Below are 22,987 nucleotides of genomic sequence, written 5' to 3'. Positions count from 1 at the left end.
GTGTGTGTGTGTGTGTGTGTGTGTGTGTGTGTGTGTGTGTGTGTGTGTGTGTGTGTGTACCATTCTCAACGACAGTGCTTGTGTGGTGCCGTGTGTTCACGTGCGTGTTAATAACTCGGGAGCGATCGGTGCGGTCCTAACCTCAAAGCCCCTCCTGCACCCCCCCCCCCACCCCCTAGATGTGTTGTTGTTCGACCACCTTCCACTTTGACGTGTTGTTATTGGAGCCGCGGATCAAAAACGGGAACACTCGCCACCTCCCAGGTCGCTGTCTCTCTCTCTTCTCATAGGTCTCCCGCCCAACAACAGGAAATGGCGGATTGACAGGCCAATCATTGTAATTCCTCCTGGTGTTAGGTGACAGATGGGTAAAGGCAGTGGTGGACAGTAACGAACAACATATACTTGAGTACTGTACTTAAGTAAAAAAATTTAAAGTATATCTGTACTTGGAGTATTTGATTCTTCAGTTACTTATGACTTTCACTCCACTACATTTCAAAGACAAACATTTGACTCATTTCTAGGAAGGGGAAAAAGTGTGTTATGAATTGACCACCTAAGCCCCATTTAAAATACAGTGAACATATCAGATACTAGCTCTCGTTGTGAACTTGTAAATCTGCTATTTTCACTACTATTGATATTTTGTACAATTTTTGGGGAAGTTCATCGATATTACAAAAGATAACGTACTTTGCAAGTTTCACTTTTGAATACGTAATTATATTTAAAAGCATGTGCTTTTGAATACTTAAAATCAAGTGTACTTAAACTCAAGTACAAATTTGACAGAGCAAATATTAATATTTAACCAGGAGTATCCATACTTTGACTCAAGTACTGAGGTCGAGTACTCTGTCCATCACTGTTCTCATGTGTCTCCCCAACAGGAAGTAGCGGATTGACAGGCCAATCATTGTAATTCCTCCTGGTGCTAGGTGACAGACGGGTACAGGGGGTCGTGTTGACATAATAAATCCTCCTAGACCTGAGAAACACTCTTAATAACCCATTAAGACCCAAGATATGAATCTAGAAATGTCTTCTAAATCCTATACCAGTTTTCTGAAAAAAACCTGTGTTGCTATATCAGTGGTTCCACGGACCCCCATCTCAAAATATATTGTTCCAGGGACCCCCCCCAGAAGCAAAGATTTGAGTTAAAAAAATGTCACTTTGAAATATATATATTCAAAGGTTTGCACACATTTTCAAGATTTTTCAAAAAATAGCAGATCTACAAGCTCATAGCGCGGCACTCGGTGCCGCGCTATGAGCTTGTAGATCTGCTATTTTTGAATAGCCAAATGAATCTTAAAATGACACGGATGCGTTCCCGCTCTTAATGGATTAAACTAGACTCCACGATGGATTCTACTTTCTGAGGATAATCACCATCTTATATATGCATGTAATACGACTTTGGTCCACACGCTTTCATCAGGATTAACAATTTATCGCGACGCTATAGCATTCCGTTTGGCGGTGTGACCGGGCTCCTTTGATTCTACAACATTATCTGCACACGCATGACACAGCATCTGAGATCACTAACTCTGTGACCCAGAATCTGAGATCACTGACCCCCTAGAAGCAGAGCCTAAAGCTACGTGAACATGATATTGAACCCTTCAAGGGCTTGAGTTAAAGGTTGGGTAAGTGATATTTGTTTTGTTAAAATAAGTGTTAAATTGCTTTATATTCTGAGTGTTTGTTCAGCAACAGGGGTCTCCCCGTCCCTCCAACTCTTGATTCAACAGAACATGCAATTTCAGGTCAGGATACAGATTAGACAGGTGATTGGAAGTGATGACACAACATATTGTGCAGACAAAACCCACCTGAACATGTATTTCCTGTTTATTAAAGTGCTGGAGAGACATGGAGACCCCCGTTACTTACCATACACTCTATAGCAATGGTTACTACCATCATATAGAGCTATAACCGTTAACCCATTAAGACCTGAAGACGATTCTACAAATGTTTTCTAAGTCCCAACAGTATTCTGACAAAAACGTATGTTTCTATATGAGTGGTGCTCAAACTTTTTCATGTCAAGGACCCCCAATATTATATTTGGTCTTAATGGGTTAACAAAACATTTGGTGTTTTAAACAAAAAAGTATCACTTACTCTACCTTTAAGGCTCTAAGTTTAAGCCCTATTCGAAGATCATTATGTTTAACATGCCTCCCCCCCAAAAAATATATATAAAAGAAAATAGGAAATGCACACATGTGAAATGTGACGATGCTGCCCACTGAAACGCCTCATCATGTACAAACGCGTCTGACCAACACACTTGATTTTGACGTGTGTGTGTGTGCGCGAGTGTGTGTTTGCGTGGGCACGAGGTCTCAGACTGCCGTGTGTGTATGTGTGTGTGTGTTGGCTGCAGGGACCGATTAAACACTCACGGAGGCCCCAGGGCCAATTATCTTCCAGGGACCCCCCAGGCAGCACCCGGATAGGGAAGTTGGGTGGGCACGCAAACACGCTGCTCCAGTTGTAAGGCGTGTCTGGGTGAAGGTAGCACCTTTACAGTATATCAGACATGTATTTGCATGTAAAGCAAATCTGTCAGATAGGCCGTGCCTACTTACCTGTACGCTCGCCTCTCTTTGAAATGAATCTCTAAACGCCTCCCATGTGAAGTCAGTCCTGTCCTGTTAGTCAGCTAGCGCAGCTCTGGAATCACCCATGAACACTCTAAGAAGCAAGGGACAGACGGATCACCATGGCAAAACAATCTGGCTCCCATCCGCTTCCATTCTATCTCCTTGCTAAAAACCTCTGTATCTCCTTAACTTTTTACAGTGGGCAAAACGAGTCGTTCTCGATGCGCGATTGCTCCGCAACGGTGACTCGTGTGAGACATGTTGTTGTTCCAGGCGTTAGCCGGGATCATCCATCGGCGATTTCTGGCACTCAACGTAAACGGTTTTAAGGAACCTCTGGCACCCATTGTGTTAAGAAACATTGTACAGTGTACGTGCTCCTTTTTTTGTCTCCACCTGCATATGATGCTAACGTTCTAAATCTCATGTACACACCTGTACACCTGTATCATGTATATATCTTTATTTGTTCCATTAAACCATTTTCTATCTCTTTCCCCTTGCTCTCTCTCTACCTGTCCTCTCTGTTGTCACGGAATACAAAAAATTTTGCACACACGAAACAAAGTGTAGAATTTCACCCACCGCTTTAAACCTGCAAACTGTGATGTGACACATACAACTGATTCTAACTCTGAAAACTGTCGATCAGCCTCGGAGCCCAGAGGCCCCCCAAGGAGGTCCTTATCAGTCAAGGGCCCCCCGGACACTGTCCCCCCCCCCATTCGCCGCCGGTCCCATAAGCCATCCACGGATTGGCTGCGCGACAGGTCTCTAGAAGAGAGGAAGGGTACATAGGATCGCTCATTGAATTGAGTTGGGGGGAGGGGGGGGGTGTGTCCCCTTTGCCTGATGTAAGACGCTGGCAATGTTCTCTCACACACACTGTGACAGCAGCCTGTGAATGGCACATGCTCGCTGAGATGATCTATGCTATGAAATATTAAAAAATATGCTCCTTTTGACAGGTGGTTCCAAGCTTTTTTAAATTAATGAGACCGCACGAGATCGGACAAAGCGGAGAGTGACATGATAGGTCACTCCTATTATCTCTCTGTGTCGTCTGCATTGAACACTATGCACTGAAATGTGTGCCTTGACGCGCACCGGAAATAGCAGATATACAAGCTCACTGCGTCGCGATGCGACACATTGTGCACTTGTAGATCGGCTATTTCGGACAGACGGAGGCAGCTAGCATGGTTTTGTTAGCAACGGTGCAATGCATCGAGCTATATTTCGTGCTAGCATAGGGCGGCGTGCGTGCACAAGCGTGCACACTCACACACACACACACACACACAGACAGACAGACAGACACAGACACACACACACACACACACGTGCGCACAGATAGGCACACACTCTTAAACTCCCGTCCCCTGTTGAAAGCGGGGCCAGGGCTCGCAAACTGACAGGGTGTCAAGGTGTGCGCCTTGAGGGACTCCACGTTTCTTTTAGCCCGTGCGTCTCTGGCTCCCCGTTCTGTCATGTTGTACTTTCACTCTCGTCACCCCTCTTTTTTCCCCTCCCTCCCTCCCTCCCTCCCTCGCACCCCCAGTTTTCATTTTCATCAGAGCACATTTTTCATCAGAGGTAATTTTGACGAGAGAGAGAGAGAGAGAGGTAGAGAAAGAGTAAGGGGGGGAGTGAGAGAGAGAGGGTTAGAGGGAGACAGACAGACTGACATACAGACAGGGGAGGGGGGGGGGATAATGTGGTTACCAAAAAATAAGGTGAGGGGGGAAAAAGCGAACGAGAAATTGATGAAAGAGGAAGGGAGAGCGAGAGATGCTGAGGGGAGGTGGGGAAATGGAAAGATGGCGAGATTGAGAGATTAGAACTGAGAAGAAAGGAGAGAGAGAGAGAGAGAGAGCAAGAGAGAGATGTGAATTAAAGAGTAGCAGGTGTACCTCAGGGATGGGTTATTATATTTAAATGCTTCATCTCTACTTCTTCCACCAACCCCCACCAATCTCTCTCTCTCCCCCCTCCATTGTGGTCCGTGGTGGGGTTGAGGGGTGGTGGGTTTGGGTTGGGGCGCGGGGGGGGGGGGGGGGGGGAGGGGCTAGATCAGTACATTATGAAAAGGTTATTACGTTTTCTTTACAATTGTCACGTCCGCGCCTCCCTGTGCCCTTCCTCTCCAAATGGAATAACCTCTGCCATTCCCCATTTCTCTATCCACATTATCCATCTCTCTCTCTTTCTCTCTCCCTCTCTCTCTCTCTCTCTCTACAGTACAATACACACCTGCTCTCCTTTTATTGCTTCCTGTCTGTATGTCTGTCTGCTTGTATGTCTGTCTGTCTGTCTGTCTGTCTCCTTGTATGTCTGTCTGCTTGTCTCTCTGCTTGTCTCCGTGTCTGTCTCCTTGTCTGCTTGTCTGTCTGTCTGTCTCCTTGTCTGTCTGTCTGTCTGTCTGTCTGTATGTATGTGTCATTGTCTGTATGCTTCTCTCTTTGCCTGTCTCCTTGTCTATCTGCTTGTCTCTATCTCCTTGTCTGTCTGATTGTCTCTCTGTCTGTCTGATTGTTTCTCTGTCTGTCTGATTGTCTCTCTGTCTGTCTGATTGTTTCTCTGTCTGTCTCCTTGTCTGTCTGCTTGTCTGTCTGTATGTATGTCTCCTTGTCTGTCTGTCTCCTTGTCTGTCTGTCTCCTTGTCTGTCTGTCTGTCTGTCTGTCTGTCTGTCTGTCTGTCTGTCTGTCTGCAATTACAATGTAGGCATTTAGCAGACGCTCTTATCCAGAGAGCCTTACAGTAAACAAGCTAAACACATACATAGAGAATGCAGAGAAACCGTGTAGTTCCTCACAAGAAACTAGGATCCCAGGTAAACCAAGAACCTGAGCATCTGTCTGAACAATATACTGACCTGCACATTGAAACTATATAGGATACCAGGTAAACAATGAGACTAGTATCCCATGGATCTGATTAAATAGCATCCTATCTACATGTCATTATGATTCCACTCCCGTATAGGGCTCTATACTAGTGTCTTTGTCTCTTATCTGTTATTTTGGGAAAGGCTTTCGCCGGAAAATAGCCGATCGACAAGCTCACAACGCGTCGCGCTGCGACACGTTGTGACGCGTTGTGAGCTTGTCGATCGGCTATTTTCGGCGAAAAGCTTTCCCCCACGATATGGATGCTGGGGTTTAAGGGGTTAACATTGGGGTCGGAGAAAGACAAGCCTAAGTTAACGCAAAAACATGAGAACGAATGATCAAGTGTATGTCTGCATGGTAGACATAGCTCGGTCAATCGCTCAAGCTTCAGTCGAGGCAGAAGGTGGCAGGATGGGGTGTGTGTGTGTGTGTGTGTGTGTGTGTGTGCGTGTGCGTGCGTCCTGCTGTCAGCCTCTCTTCATGTCTCCTCCGCACAGCCCTGGCTCTAATTTATCATCTCTCTTTATCATGTATCATATTTATTTTTATCTTCATCCACCTGTTTTCACCTCTCTCTTTCACACACGCCTCTCCTTTTTGTCAACGTGCTGTGTTGCTTGTGTGTGTGCCTGCAAATGTGTGTGCATTTGTGTATGAATTAGCATTCCTATGCTCGTCAGTGCCATGCATGTGACTTGCATATACATTATATACTTGTGAACACTTGTACACAGTAAAATCCTCAGTGTTAATCTAGCCATGTGTAAGACTGAGAGTTACAACATGGAGGGTTACATTTGCACACTCTAAAGGTGCGTTCCCACCGCAAGATCAGGGGTGTAGTGGTCTGCAACGCGTCGCTACGGCGTATATGACCACCTTGTTTGACCAACACGCACACATGCCCACAAGACGCACTGGCGTGCACGTGCGCGCCCTCGAGACTGCGTGCCCGTTAACATCGAATCAAGTGCTGTGACTGTGAATGCCTGTGTGATTTGCATGGATACTACCACTGTGGTAGCCTAGCATGCAGCTTTGTTGTTGGTACTTAATACATTCAGACCTGAGGCCGATTCTACAAATGTCTTCTAAAATCAGAAAGTTTTTTGAAAAAAAAACTGTTTTTTCAAAAGAAACACAGTGGTTCTCAAACTTTTTCATTTCAAGGACCCCCACCATTATATGTATTTTGCCGCGGACCCCCATCTCAAAATGTAATATTCACTAAAAATATACTGTACATATTCAAAGATTTGCGATTTGCACATTTTCTAAAATAGCAGATCTACAAGCTCATAGTGCGGCACTCGTGCCGCACTATGAGCTTTTATGTGCTATTTTTGAATTTGTATTTCTGCATCATTAAAATAGTGTATGACCAGCTATCAAATCAACACTGCACAAGATTAAATATTTGTTTGAGCACCGCGATTACATACAAAGTCAATGCAAAGACGTGACTTTGCATCAAGCGGCGCGAACGAGGCGACACAAACGAAACGAAGTGGTGTGTTGCCTCAGTATCTTTTTTTTCCAGTTGGAAAATCCCAAGAGAGGTGACGTCCGCCTCACGTTCCCCAACGCCGACCAGCGCGACGACCAAAGTGAAGTGATTCAAGTGTTGTTCTTTAAATAAAGGACATGTTTAACTTCCTGCCCGTCTTTCTTTCTCTCCAGAAAGAGGAGGACGGGGTCAACCTGTTCCTGGAGGACGGCCGGGAGCAGCTCATGTATGAGATCCCCCTGAGCGACAGCGGCTCGGCGGGCCTGGGGGTCAGCCTGAAGGGCAACAAGTCCCGGGAGACCGGAGAGGACCTGGGAATCTTCATCAAGTCCATCATACACGGAGGAGCCGCCCACAAGGTAAACCCTTCACGTCATCTACATGGGGTTCATTCGTTTTGGCATGACTCTGTAGCAAGAGAGCCATTCGTAAGAGGGTCAGTCTGTGAGCCTGTGTGTTGTTTTATATTTATTAAATATGTAACCAGTGGTGTAAAGTAGCTAAGTACATTTACTTAAGTACAATTTTGAGGGAGTTGTACTATAGTACTATAGTACTACTATAATACAACTCCCTCAAAATTTGATCTGTCAAATTTCCACTTGACAGATCATAGAAACATTAAAATTATAAGAATTCAAGTAAAATTGACAGAGATTTGGCCTAATGAAATCTCAACTGCTCTGTCTCAATGCGCAAACCCCACCCTCCCCTCCCCCCCACATACGTTAAACGCTCCAGCCCTATATACATTCCGGCCATTTGAAAATATCAGATCTACAAGCTCACAATGCGTCGCAGATTGTAGATCTGCTATTTCTGCTATTTGCTATAAGATTTTTACACATTTGAAAACTTGAAACTTGTCATTCTGCATGATTAGTACTTTCTACTTTAGGTACTTTAAGTACCTTTTGATGCCAATACTTTTGTACTTTTACTCAAGCGCTCTAAAACGAACGCGACATGTTTTTTTCTCCACGTTTGTCTTTGCCTTTTCCTCTCTCTCTCTTTCTTTGCTCAGACTCTTTGCTTTCTCTCTTTGCTCTCGCTCTCTTCTCTTTGCTCTCTCTCTCTCTATCTCTCTCTCTCTCTCTCTGTCGTCGTCTGGGACCTCAAACGCGCCGCAAAACGAGACGCGTGAAGTGGAGAGATAGAGGGAGGAGAGGGACGCGGGAGTGGAAATGAGAATCCAACCCAATCAGAGAGATAGAAGAGTGGAGAGAGAGAGAGCGAGAGAGGGGGGGGGGGGGGAGAGGGAGAGGGAGGGAGGGAGAGGGAGAGAGAGACCCCCCTCCATACCTGATGGCGCCTTCCACAGCCATTTTACCAGCAAAGTTTTTCACCAGGGGACGAGCGAGAAAGAGAGAATTAAAGAGACTCAACAATATTGAGGACGAGAATAGAAGACGCAAGGTTGTGCTTCAGAAGAAAGTTGAGTGGAAACACTCGTGTTTGTGTGTGTGGTAGAGAGAGAGAGAGAGAGAGAGAGAGAGAGAGAGAGAGATAGAGAGAGAGAGAATCCCCTGTCGCCAACCCAGATGCATGCAAATGTAAATCGGTTAAGGGGCGTTAATGAGACCGCACAGTGGCAGGCTGAGGGCAGGGGAGGAGACCTGCGTGTCCCCTATGTCTGACTGACACACACACACACACACACACACACACACACACACACACACACACACACACACACACACACACACGGCAGAGCTGGCACGGGAGGGGTTGAGCAAGGGACTCGTGCGGGGACCTAACCTATTTTCCATTTAATAGTTTAGGTTTGGCTGATGTCAGGACCTCGTTCCCCCGCTAACATGGTTTCAAATGCACTCTGCGGCGTCCGCATTGCAGGGGGAACGCTGTATGGAAAGATACCATGATAGCTGCACAGAAATAGACACACATTAGTGTGTTAGAAAGGCGTGTATGTTGAGCCTGATTCAAACCCGATTCAAAAGCGGAGAATAGCAGATCTGCAAGTTCACAATGCGTCACATCTGCGACCATTGTGAGCTTGTACGTATACTATTCTTGGCCGTGCTCTGTGCACAACACCATCGCGTGAAAAAGTGTATGTTATAGTAGGCTTTAGCCTGCAAAGACGGCAGTTAGGTGCATTGAAAGACATATGTTGGCTTCATTGAAAGACAGATGTTAGCTGCATTGAAATACATTTGTTTGGTGCATTGAAATACATAATGTTGGCTTCATTGAAAGACAGATGTTAGCTGCATTGAAGTACATACGTTTGGTGCATTGAAAGACATGTTGGCTTCATTGAAAGACGTATGTTTGGTGCATTGAATTATATATGTTGGCCTCATTGAATGACAGATGTTTGCTTCATTGAAAGACATGTTGGCTGCATTGAAATACAGATGTTAAAGGGACTACACCATGAATTTTAACTTTTTCTTATACATTTTTTTGTGTTTTTGGTCTCCCCTACCTCTCTTCTATCCCAAAAAATACCCCAGTTTGAACACTCAGGCTTTCACAGCAAATCTGGGGTTTTCTGTAAATTGGTCTCAAAACAGGCCAAACTGATTTGCAACCTGACGTGACGTCACGTCAGGGTGCAATCCCTCCCGTTTTTCAGTAAAAAAAAAAATATATATATATATATATATATTTATTAATTTTTTCTTATTTTTTTCTTATTTTATTGTTTTTTACTGTTTCCACACAGAACCAGGAGATAGCATGCATACAAATTGGCTCAATAGCGCCCCGTGCCAAACAGGACAATGTGGTATTGCTGGTGAAAGTGCTTTATAAGCCAGAGAGAAGTTAGTTGGAATGAGTATATCTGAGGCTTGATTTAGGCTCAAACCTTTTGAAAAACGTTTGAGGGACATAAACAATATGATATTAAATATTATTATTATTTTTTAAATTCATGGATCCTTTAAGCCCAATTCAAACCTACAAGTTCACACCACGTCACATCCCCACTGTTGTGAGCTTGTAGATCTGTTATTATCTGCCGCTCGGTCAGAGAGAGAGAGATAAAATTTAACACACTTTGTTATGTCTGTTTTTCTTTACCCATTTAGACCTGAGACCGATTCCACAAAATGTCTTCTAAATCCTAACAGTTTTTTTTTAAATACTTATGTTCCTATATCAGTGGTTCTCAAACTTTTTCATGTCAAGGACCCCCAAAATGATACGTATTTGGCCGCAGACCCCCATCTGAAAACATTTTGTTCCAGGGACCCCCAGAGGCAAAGATTTGAATTAAAAATGTCCGCCTAGATTTGCACACATTTTCATGATTTTTCAAAAAAATTGCAGATCTACAAGCTCATAGCGTGGCACTCGGTGCCGCGCTATGAGCTTGTAGATCTGCTATTTTTGAATAGCCAAAGAGAGAGAGAAGGAAATAAGACTTCCACAATACATTATTTGACCCACGCCCATGTATTCCCTTTGATCTCTCTCTCTCTCTCTCTCTCCCCCCCTCCCCTGCAGGGCATCGTTGTGCGGTCGGTGTCTAGAAGAGGCTGCTCTCTGAAAACACTTAGAAGTGATTTAATGTCCATTCAGGCTCCTCCATTAGTGGCTTTATGTATTCATACACAATTTCTCGACTTCAATGCATTACCGCAGCTTCATTGTTCTCTCTCTCTCTCTCTCTCTCTCTCTCTCTCTGTGTCTCTCTCTCTCTCTCTCTCTCTCTCTCTCTCTCTCTCTCTCTCTCTCTCTCTCTCTCTCTCTCTCTCTCTCTCTCTCTCTCTCTCTCTCAGTGGTGTCAAGTACATTTACTCAAGTACTGTACTTAAGTACAATGTTGAGGTACTTTACTGGACTATTTCCAATTGCCTATACTTTTACTTCTACTCCACTACATCTCAGAGCCAAATATTGTACTTTTACGCCACTGCAATTATTTGAAAACTTAGGTTACTAGTTGCTTTGCTGATATAAATTATTATATTATAAAACATACATTAACCACTTTATTTTATACCTAGGCTATTTGAGAATAGCAGATCTACAAGCTCACAATGCGTTGCATCGCGACATGTTGCGAGCTTATAGATCTGCTCTTTTCAAACATTTTTGTACTTCTACTTTTGGTACTTTAATTACATTTTGATACCAATACATTTGTACTTTTACTCAAGTAAATGTTTTATTTTTGACTTTGACTTGTAACAGAGTATTTTTACATTGCAGTATTGAAACATTTAAGTACTTTTCCCACCACTGCTCTCTCTCTCTCTCTCTCTCTCTCTTTCTCTTTCTCTTTCTCTTTCTCTTTCTCTCTCTCTCTCTCTCTCTCTCTCTCTCTCTCTCTCTCTCTCTCTTCTCTTTCTCTTTCTCTCTCTCTCTCTCTCTCTCTCTCTCCCTCTCATATATATTACTGGCATGGCTCCAGGTCTCTCTAGACCTCGGTGAACTCTGCTCTCCAGCCTTGTTGCGGTTTCAACCGAGTGGGCCGTGTTGCTGTCACATCTTTATGGTTTCTCGTTTAGCTCCGTTAATGTTATGTACTGTGATGGCGGGCTGTGAACGACCCGCCTCCGATGGGCAGTAAACATAATTGAGTTAACGGCACATGCGAGAAAAGAATGCCGTCTTACTGTACAACAGCCCTAATGAAAGCCAGTTGAAATGGCATTATGCAACAAGATGGATGTCAGTTCTCTAACAATAAAACCTACAGATTGCAGTCTGTCACATTGCTGTCTTTATTATACGATCCAAACCCGCTACACCGTTGGTTCTCATTTTCTCTCATTTTAACCCCTTCATCCGTATTTTATACTTTGGCTATTCAAAAATAGCAGATATACAAGCTCATAGTGTGGCACTGAGTTCCCTAGAAAAACATATTTTGAGATGGGGGTCGGCGGCCAAATACATATCATGTTGGCGGTCCTTGACATGAAAAAGTTTGAGAACCACTGCACTACACTACACAATGTGGTGATTCAAAAGAACATTAAAGCAAACTAATTGAAAGTAGACCATTGTAAACACATGTGAACACAGTACCTACAGTATGACATGAATATTTAACCACATTAACCCTGGTGTCACTATGGGCGGCCATGTTTTGGCCTTGGTTATGGTTGTCTCTGTGCGTGCGTGAGTGTGTGCGTGCGTGTCTCTGTTGGCAAGGCAATGCAAAAATAGCTTGTAGATACTATTTTTTGTGTCCAGAATCACTGCGCCGCGGCAGCCTACTCTCCCACAAAATATATGACACAAAACATAGTACCATGTGACAGAGGGCTCGAAGTTGAACGAAACCTGCACTATATGGTAGAAATAGGTCAACAATACAAATGACGCTAGTTTTTTTGATACATTTATTTTTAATAAGTACCAACAAATCATGGAACTACTTAATATTCATCAGAACCGGACCTGAACTCTGACCATGGGACTCGGGCAATCAATTAATACCTTTGCAACCACTACAGTCATGGCAAGTATTTCCTACAGCTTTAAGTCCAAAAATCCGAACTAACCCTTTAATAAACAGACAAAAAACATTCATTTACACAGCACGATGATTGAAGCTATCTTTGAATTCTATGAACAAGTTTAATCTGCAACACTATTTGATACAATATGCAGTGGGGGCGTCCCTGCTTCTTCATCTCTCTCTCAGCTCTAAGAGGTCCTTGGCCTGAAAAAACGTTGAAGACCCCTGCTCTATGCAGAGGGTTAGAGAGACACGACCACGAAGAGGCGCCTCGCGTACAGTGCACGTGTAGCGCTTTGGATACGATGTCCAAAGCGCTCTGTAGCTTGCTTTGGTTAAACTGTAGTATAAGACGGTGAGATGATAGTCTCTTCCCTGTTAGATAACTTTGCTGTCGGGGGCATTTTTTTTCCATAAACCAGGGCCATTGAACACCCTTTACGTCTGTGTGTTGGTAAAAAAAAAAAATCACAAATGAAAAGCATTAAAAAGCGCTTCTGACAAAACCAGTTAACTCCATTGGATCCTCAAACTTTCTGCTAAACCAGCTAACTCCAGGCTCCACCCTCTTTTGACCTCCAACCTCATTATGAGCTTGGAGGTCCATTCAGCTGTTCTTATCAATGATAAACAAAACCCCCTAACTCAGCTTTTTTTTTCATTTCCTGAAAAAATAACATTTTGGAGTTGGTTTCTGCTGGCAAGCAGAGATATCCTAACTTTGTTGTGTTTTTGTTCCCCCGTAAATTAACGCCCTACTCATAAAACACGGTTCGAGCTTGTCAATATGCTGTTTATGCTATTTTTTTTATTAGAATCCTGGAAAGTAACAGTTGCCGACATATGAGGTTTCCACCCGACAGAGACGATAACTGAAGAGGGGGCTGTTGACTGTAAGCACTTAATGACAGGACAGTCTGAACTAAACACCTGTTTTATACACAGTGCAGTCAACAGCAACAACTAGCTCACATAAACTCGTACATTAGCTAAAACAAACAGTTTGGCTGGCAACCAATTAGCTGTCCCTCCAGGCAATGGGATCTAGACTTAACATTTATATATTTTTTATAGCCCTTCAGAGCAGCCCAGGGCCTTTGCCTTTTCGTTTATTTTTCATTGTGCCATGCACATTATGAAAATATGCAAAGAAAACATCTTTATCTGCTAGGGAGCCTTACTCAGACTTTACGCAATCTAGCCCAGCACACACACACTGGCGTTAGCTTAGAGCGGTCTTAAAACTATTAGCGCACTCTTATTTCCTCTGGCAGAAATGTGTCATTAACAATTTTCCCTCTCATTCTTAATCTTCACATTGTTTTTCACTTGGTGTTTTTTTTTCTTTTTTTCTTGTCTTTCGTGGTGAATGGGGTTTGTGTGGAGACTTGTGTCTTCTCGCAGCGTCTAGCACGCATCGTCCTGCACTCAGTATGACTTGAGGGACGGGAAGTGTCCAATATTTAAAAAATTAAATTCATTCATGACACTAAAATAATTGCAAATATGAAGTCGTAGACTAAACTAAGGTTTTCTGAGGACACTCTCTTACCTCTGGGCCTTTTTTATAGTCAAATCAAACTCAAATCAAACTTTATTTATAAAGCACATTTAAAACGACAGAAGAAATAGTTCCACTAACGTGTCCACAACCCCTATACAACCCTTACAAACTCCTCCATCACAACACACTAGTTATAGTGTATTTACATATTCAACCATACATATTGGACAACATATACATTTATTTTTGACTTCTGCTAAACCATCCAGTATCTCCAGTCAGTGGTTGCTTGTGTATCGCCTAGACCAGGTGTTCTCAAACCTTGTTATGCCACGACCCCATTTTATGGTGAATCTTTTTTGGCGACCCCACACTTTATTTATAGTGCAATTTCAAAGTGGAAATAACGAATGTCTTAAAATAAAAGCATACATTGACTGTATCAAAAGGGCACCGGGTTCACACACACACACACACACACACACACACACACACACACACACACACACACACACACACACACTCTACTAGCAGATCTACAAGCTCACAACGCGACCCGTTGTGAGCTTGTAGATCGGTTATTTTCAAATAGCCTATGTATAACATAGGGCTAAAGTGGTTAAGGTATGTTTCATAATATCATAATTTATATCTGCAAAGTAACTAGCAACTAAAGTTTTCAAATAATTGTAGTGGAGTAAAAGTACAATATTTGCCTCTGAGATGTAGTGGAGTAGAAGTAGAAGTAAAAGTATCGAACATTGGAAATACTCCATTGAAGTAAAAGTACCTCGACATTGTACTTAAGTACAGTACTTGAGTAAATGTACTTAGATACTTTACACCACTGGTCATGGGTCGGTCTCTCCACTAATGTCTCTTTTCTCTTCCTCCCCTCCCATCACCATCTTCTCCTCTGCCTTCCATCCTTACCGCTCGCCTGTCAGGACGGGCGTCTGCGGGTCAACGACCAGCTGACGGCGGTGAACGGCGAGGCCTTGCTGGGACGCTCCAACCACTCGGCCATGGAGACGCTGCGGCGCTCCATGTCCTCCGAGGGCAACGCCCGCGGGACCATCCAGCTGCTGCTGCTGCGCTCTGGAACACAGGTACACGCACGCACGCACATGCCATGGACAGGACCCAGAGGTGTAATTGCCGGCAGATATTTTACCTCTGCGCTCACTGTGTGATGCTGCTAGGAGTGTTGAGCATGTCAGCTGCAAAGTGACTATGCCTGGATCCAAATGCTTTTAGATTATGTATATGAAAGGGGCTATACAAAATTAAAAATGTTTTCTGTCGGGATGCTGAGGTTATTTTTTGAAAACAGTTGATCTACAAGCTCACAACACCTCGTGAGCTTGTAGATGTGCTATTTTCAGGACGTTAAGTGAAAATAATTTAGGCCCGCCAAAAACAAATTTTAGTCGACTAAATCAACTGTAGATTTAGTCGACTAAAATCTTATGATATTAAGTCGACTAAAACTAGACTAAAAGTAAACATGTCGGGTGACTAAAATATGACTAAAACTAAACAGAATTTTATTCAAAAGACCATATGACTAAAACAAAATCAAAATGCCATGTCAAAATCAACACTGCCTCGCAGACCATGTTATTTTGTCATTCAGCCTTTGCTCCATATCCTTTCTCCTCAGACGGGCCCCGTCGCCACTCCGGAACCAACCGAATCCTCCACCTCCTACCAACCCAGCCTCCATCCGCCCGCCGACACCCAGGTACGAACGGACGACGACCGCCATCGCCTCCTCCTCTCACAGCCTCCTCTGCCGCGCCGCTCCTCCTCGCTCCTCCCCACGCTGCGGAGGAGGGCCTCCGAGCCCCTCCCGCACGCCCACAAGCTGCGGGACGCGCAGCCGCAGGGTGGCGCCCGCCCGGCGCACGGCCGATACGCCTGCTACGGCTCGAGCCGCCCGGGGGACTCGAACCTCCCGGGGGATTCGAACCGCACGGGGGAGAGGCTACGCAGCGGCGGCGGCACCCGTGGCCCCGCGCAAGGGCACGTGGGTAATAACGCCCGGGCCGAGGCCCACCACAGGATAGAAAGGTACAGGCAGGGTGACATGTCCCATAGTCTGACGCTGGGCGACGTGCGTTTAAACGGCGGAGGGAACCCAAACGGGGCGAGGCACGCTCGCAGCCGAACGCTGGACAACGTGCGCGCCAACGCGCCGCTGGACAATGCGCACGCGCGCAGGGGCGTGCCGTCCGGCGGGCGAGCAAAGGGCGGCGGCCTGCCCCGGTGCGAGGGCGCTCAGAGTCGGAGTTACGTCGACAACATCCGGGCGATGGCGGGACAGATGTACGGTGAACCGCACACGCTCAGCAGGATACCCACGCGCAGCCACCACGCCAATAGAAACACGCACGTGTACGCGGACACGCGCGCAGACGCGCACACGAACAGCAGGATTCCCACGCGCAGCCACGACAATAGAAACACACACGTGTACGCGGACACTTGCACGTACGCAGACACGCATAACTACGTTCACAATCAGTCGCTGACCAGGCGCCACCGGCTCAGGTTCTCAGACGGACTCTGATACCAAGGATGTTGAGGACGATGTAGGGAAATTTCACGTCTCATTTATCGCGGCCAAAAATTATGATTAACAATATTACCGCGATAATACAAATTTGCTTAAAACCTTTAAAATTGCACTTTTGTTAACCACTTCAACCTCAGTATCCCTATTCTTTGGGGGAACATTAGCCAAAAGTAGCATAACATTGTTGGCGAAGAGATGTCGGACAATTTCACAATGAATTTAAATCTCTGCGATATGATTATAGTGAGCGTTTTATTTTCTTGTTTTTTAGCGATAAACGATAATAACGATTATTGTCCCATCCCTATCTGACACAGTCTGTCGGTTTGTAGTCGAGTACACGCTTGCGTAAGAGCAGCACGTGCACGCAGCTGAACTAATATATGCAAACACCGTGAAGCCTGATTTGGTACGTAGTTGCGCGCCAGTGTTGCGTGCAGAAAACAGACAATATTCAAGCTTTGTGTGCTTGTAGATCGGCTGTTTTCCCTTTAGAATCCTTGTATATTTTGAAGCATTTTCTTAAAAGTACCTGAAACCTTTTTTTGTTTTCCTTTGGCAAAAACTCTAACTAACCTTTAGCACTCATGTTGACATTACCGTAGCCCTTCAAATCTTTACCATTGTACCTCTCTGCTTTGAATTGTTTGTGTTTTCCTTTTAACCGACTAAAGCTAGTTTGAAATTCACATTCACCTTTCTACTGTATGCATTTTCTTCACTTTGTGCTCCTTTTGCGGTGATAACTGTACAATAACTTTATAGAGCTTTCTTCTCCTGTTCTGTGTACCGAATGTATGTTTTGGCTTGCTTTTAATCTTCCTTTTTTTGTAGTTTTTTTTTAAGCCTTGCTTGTACTGGGTTCTTTTCTGTTCTGTCCTTCTTTTGAATAAAGTGACATACTGCAAACACTTCCTCGCATGCCTGTCTGTGCTCCGGTGTGTCGACTGGATTTTCAATGGCTGTCTTGCTTTTTCCCTCCTGTTTAACCCATTAAGACCGGGAACGCATGTTTGTCATTTTTAGATTGCATTTGGGCTATTCAAAAATAGCAGGCACCGAGTGCCGCACTATGAGCTTGTAGATCTGCTATTTTTGAGAAAAAAAAACGTGAAAATGTGTATTTTTGAATATATATACATTTTTAACTCACATCTTTGCTTCTGGGGGGTCCCTGGAACAAATTATTTTCAGACGGGGGTCCGTGGCCAAATACATATAATTTTGGGGTCCTTGACATGACAAAGTTTGAGAACCACTGATATAGTATCGCAACGTGAGTTTAAAAAGAAAAACAAAACTGTTAAGATTTAGGTGACATTTGTAGAATTCCCTAGAAGCAAATATTTGATAAAAATAAAATAATTATATATATATATATATATATATATATATATATATATATATATATATATATATATATATATATATATATATATATATATACATATATATATGTGTATATATATATAAAAAATGGTCCATTTATATAGCACTTTTATCCTAAGCGCTTCACAGAGATTGTGCATTACATTCACCCATTCACACACACACATTCACCCATTCACAACAATCATACGATCAAAGATGTGCACAAATGTTCACGATTTTTCAAAAATGGCCAAAATCATTAAAAAAAAAAATTACACAGATGCGTTCCCGGCCTTAATGGGTTAAATAATATGTATGTTAATCTCACCTTCTCTCTCTCTCTCTCTCTCTGGGCTGGCCTCCCGTTTAATTCCCTCTTTCACTCTGTCCTTCAATACTCTCTCTCTCACACACACACACACACACACACACACACACACACACACACACACACACACACACACACACACACACACACACACACACACACACACACACACACACCGGAATGGTAGGTAATACATATTTCATATGGGGATGATAAACGCTGCCAGGCCAGCTACCCTCGGCCTTACTTTATATTCTGTTGCAACGTGCGAGAGGGGGGTCGCTTGCCAAAAATGAACAGATCTACAAGCTTACGTACGTTGTTAGCTTGTAGATCTGTTCTGTTAAACTACAGTGTATGTAAATTATGATTAAAGGTGTGTGAAAAGTCTATATTCTGGTAGTAATCATTGCTATAAAGAGTTTGTTCAGTAACAGGGGTCTCCAATTTCTAAGAAAACACACATTCAGGTGGGTCACCAATATCGTCCAATCAACCCATTGTTCAGCTTCACTTATATATAATGTTGCAAAAAAAATGTTTTCTTTTTGTTTCCTTTACTTTTATACATCACTTCCAATTTCACTTGTTAATCATGTGTCCTGTAGGAGTTCTCTCTCCTGATTGGATGAAATTGGTATCCCAACCTGTAAAATATTCTTTCTGTTTAATGAAGAGCTGGGGAGACCCCTGTTACTGAACAAACACGCAATGAGTACTATCAGAATATAGAGATATTTAACACAAACACATATCACTTACACCACCTCTAAGGCAGGACAATATTCCTGGAGTATTTGGTCCAGTCACAAAGTGAACACCGGCTTATGGCAAAATAGCCTATACAGTAAGTAAAATAGTATAACAAAAGTAAAAGTACCCTTTATGTGTACACAAATATACAGACCCCTTACCAGACGACGTCACACTGATAAGAACCAGTATGCGCGCGGGCCGGCACCAAATGAAACCCATGCTGTCAGGTCTCGCTAGGACGCACCTCACTAGCCAACACACAAAGAGGAGGTTGAATGAACAGAAACCAGCGCACCCCGAAACAATATGTTGGGAATTGATTGCATGAAACAATCACCTGTGTGTCCAGTCTCAATGTTGGTAAACAAATAATTGGTCTATATGCATACTAATTATTTTACACCCCCTTAATCCTACTCAACGTTGTTGTCGGGCAGAAACCTTCCATATTTCAACTTATGTTTTTTCTTGAATTAATGCCCAGAGTGCAAGAGTGTCACACAAAAGTAGTCAAAAAACGAGCTCACAACGTGTCTCGATGCGGCATGTTGTGAGCTTGTAGACCAGCTTTTTCACTATTTTTTTTGTTTTTTACTAAATACTACAAACAGGGAACGGTTTTGGAAATACACGGTTTCCACCCGACAACGATGTTATCCTATCTAATCACATAGTTCTTTCTTTAACACTGATGCTAAACAGTAGTCATATTATTCCTCATGGTGGAAAGTAACTAAGTACATTTACTCAAGTACTGTACTTGAGTAAGTACCATTTTGAGGTATTTTTGGGCGGTGAAACCGCCCCTATAAGTGAGATTTGGAAAAATGTACATTTTCCTGCGCTGTGATCTGGGCCCAGGAAATTTGTAGAATTATCCTGCGCTGTGATTGGCCAATCACAGTCTATTCAGGACTCTGATTGGCCAGTGTCACATGACACATGTGCATAGCCCTATATAAGAAAGCATAACTTGAAAAAAACCAAAAGTTGTTTTTTTCAAGTTATGGTTTCGTCCATCATAAAGAGTGTTTCAATAAATGTATTTATCTTTTGTACATGATTGGTTGACTCCATTCAGTATTGTGATTAGCTAGCAAGACACCGCCCACTTCACACAGGGTGTGATTTTTTACTTCAGTGGAGTATTCCCAATTTGCAATACTTTTACTTCTACTCCACTACATCTCTGAGGGAAATATTGTACTTTCACCCCACTACAATTATTTTAAAACGTTACTAGTTACTTTTTAGATTTAGACTTTCTTTACTGAACATACAGCTCCACTTAAGCTATATATTTCAGCTATTTGAAAATAGATGATTTACAAGCTCACAACGCGTCGCAATTGTGAGCTTGTATATCTGCTATTTTCAAAAGATGTTTCTACATTTTGAAAACTTGAAATGGGATATTCTGCATAATGAGTACTTTTACTCAAGTATTTCTACATTGTGGTATCAATACTTTTACTCAAGTAAAACATGTGAGTACTTCTTCCACCACTGTTATTACTGATGCCTAAGCGGTAGTCATATTATCACTGATGCTAAACAGTAGTCATATCATTCCCTGTAATTTGGTTAAAAGTACGAGTCAGCCAGGAGTACTTGTATTTTTAGACTGTTACTGTCACTCAATACATTGACACACTTTTCCCCCTCCGTTGGGTGTCACACGTTTTGAGGAGTTACATAAGCATTGAATCACTATTCATGAATGTACCATCATGTGACAGTTATCTAGGTCATATGAATGCATTACATATCATGGTTAATGTGTACATATAAACTGATTTATTCCTGGAATGTGGTGCTGTCGTACCTTAATTATGCACTTCAGTACGCTTACTATGTTTTCATTTAGTGTGTCCTTGGCATCCGCTACTATGTACTGTACAATTGTTTAAAGTAACTAATTACATTTACTCAAGTACTGTACTTAAGTACAATGTTGAGATATGTTTTACTTTACTGGAGTGTTTCCAATTTTCAGTATTTCTACTTCTACTCCACTACATCTCAGAGGCAAATATTGTACTTTTACTCCACTACAATTATTTGAAAATTACTTAAGTAAAACATGAGTACCGGTACTTTTTCCACCACTGGTATTGTATGTCCACACGGCAAGATAGACAGATCAAATAAATGTGGCATATATTGTCGCTGTCAGCCGTGAACATTGTATGTCCCAAAATGATAACCTGTGTTCCAAAGGATCCAATGTAGTTATATTTTTAGTCACACATATGGGTATGAGGGCATTAATTTATCGGAGCCCAAAAATGTAAGGGATACGTCACCCCCAACATGTCTTTTTTTCTATCGATTAGTCACCCCATGGAGACTTGAATTCATGGATATTTCTTTGTTTTGGTCACATTCCTAAGCCAATAATTTGATGACCAGCAGGAGACACAAATACTCTCCTTTGTGTCAACTGCCGGAACCGCTGCCTACTGGTCCACTGGTCATCAAATTATTGGCTTAGGAATGTGACAAAAACTAAACAAATATCCATGCATTTAAGTCTCCATGGGGTGACTAATAGGGAAAAAAATCACACCCTGTGTGAAGTGGGCGGTGTCTTGCTAGCTAATCACAATACTGAATGGAGTCAACCAATCATATACAAAAGATAAATACATTTATTGAAACACTCTTTATGATGGACGAAACCATAACTTGAAAAAAACCAATATTTGGTTTTTTTCAAGTTATGGTTGCTTATATAGGGCTATGCACATGTGTCATGTGACACTGGCCAATCACAGTCCTGAATAGACTGTGATTGGCCAATCACAGCGCAGGATAATTCTACAAATTTCCTGGGCCCAGATCACAGCGCAGGAAAATGTACATTTTTCCAAATCTCACTTATAGGGGCGGTTTCACCGCCCAAAAAGTCATTTTGGGGGTGAACTATCCCTTTAAGTATGATGAAATATCACATGGGAATACAAGGTAACACAAGTAAATATAAATAAGGCATAACTTCAATCCCAATCCTAACCACGACCTGATGTTTGTCCCCAATCGTAAGACTACATGTATAACAACCTATTCCTAACCATAAAATAACCATTTATCTTATCCCAAATCCAGTGGTGTAAAGTAACTAAGTACATTTACTCAAGTGCTTTACTTAAGTACACTTTTGAGGTACTTTTACTGTACTGGAGTATATCCAATTCTCAATTATTTTACTTCTACCCCATTACATCTCAGAGGCAAATGTTGTATTTTTACTCCACTGCAATCGTTTGAAAACTTTATTTACTTATATACATTATTACATTATAAAACATACATTACCCACTTTAGCCTTATTTTATACCTAGGCTATTTGAAAATAGCCGATCTACAAGCTCGCAATGCGTTGCATCGCGACACGTTGTGAGCTTGTAGATCTGCTATTTTCAAAAGAAAAACAACACTTTTACTTTTGGTACTTTAAGTTCCTTTTGATACCAATACTTTTGTACTTTTACTCAAGTAAATGTTGAATTCCGGACTTTTCCTTGTAACAAAGTACTTCTACATTGCAGTAGCTTTTACTTAAGTAAAATATTTGAGTACTTTTTCCACCACTGCTCAATGCTCAAATCCTGCTATATATGTGGGGAGATGTGGGCCTCAGTAACACACACACACACACACACACACACACACACACACACACACACACACACACACACACACACACACACACACACACACACACACACACACACACACACACAGGGACATGCACGTATTAAAAAAAGGTATTGTTATCCTCTGGTTAAACAGTTGGGATTCCCTGAAAAGGGCCCTAATAGAGACGTCGAGTGTGTGTGGACAGATTGTGACAGCGGACATCTGTGTGCTGTCTGCCATTAGACCCTGACCATATGAGACCGTGACGGACCCCCTTTCAGACCTATACACACACCATTGTTCTTATCGGTGTTCAATCATACATGGTCTGTGTGTGTGTGT

General features: G+C 42.8%; 1 protein-coding gene across 2 annotated transcripts in view; it reads left to right on the top strand.

Moving 5' to 3' along the window:
• The window catches only part of LOC308080147 (partitioning defective 3 homolog B-like), a 355,069-nt gene that overhangs the window by 133,270 nt on the left and 198,812 nt on the right, over window positions 1-22,987 (top strand). For both annotated transcript variants that reach the window (XM_080421925.1, XM_080421924.1), the window contains exons 12-14: window positions 7,197-7,382; window positions 14,918-15,079; window positions 15,634-15,714. In XM_080421925.1, the coding sequence (XP_080278051.1) occupies window positions 7,197-7,382; window positions 14,918-15,079; window positions 15,634-15,714 (429 nt within the window). The remainder of the gene's footprint in view (window positions 1-7,196; window positions 7,383-14,917; window positions 15,080-15,633; window positions 15,715-22,987) is intronic.

The sequence above is a fragment of the Gymnoscopelus braueri genome, assembly GCF_963280865.1.
Source record: "Gymnoscopelus braueri genome assembly, chromosome: 24".
In the NCBI taxonomy this organism is placed as follows: Eukaryota; Metazoa; Chordata; class Actinopteri; order Myctophiformes; family Myctophidae; genus Gymnoscopelus; species Gymnoscopelus braueri.
The sequence above is the reverse complement of the archived record's forward strand: the minus strand, read 5'-3'. Positions and strand labels throughout refer to the sequence as shown.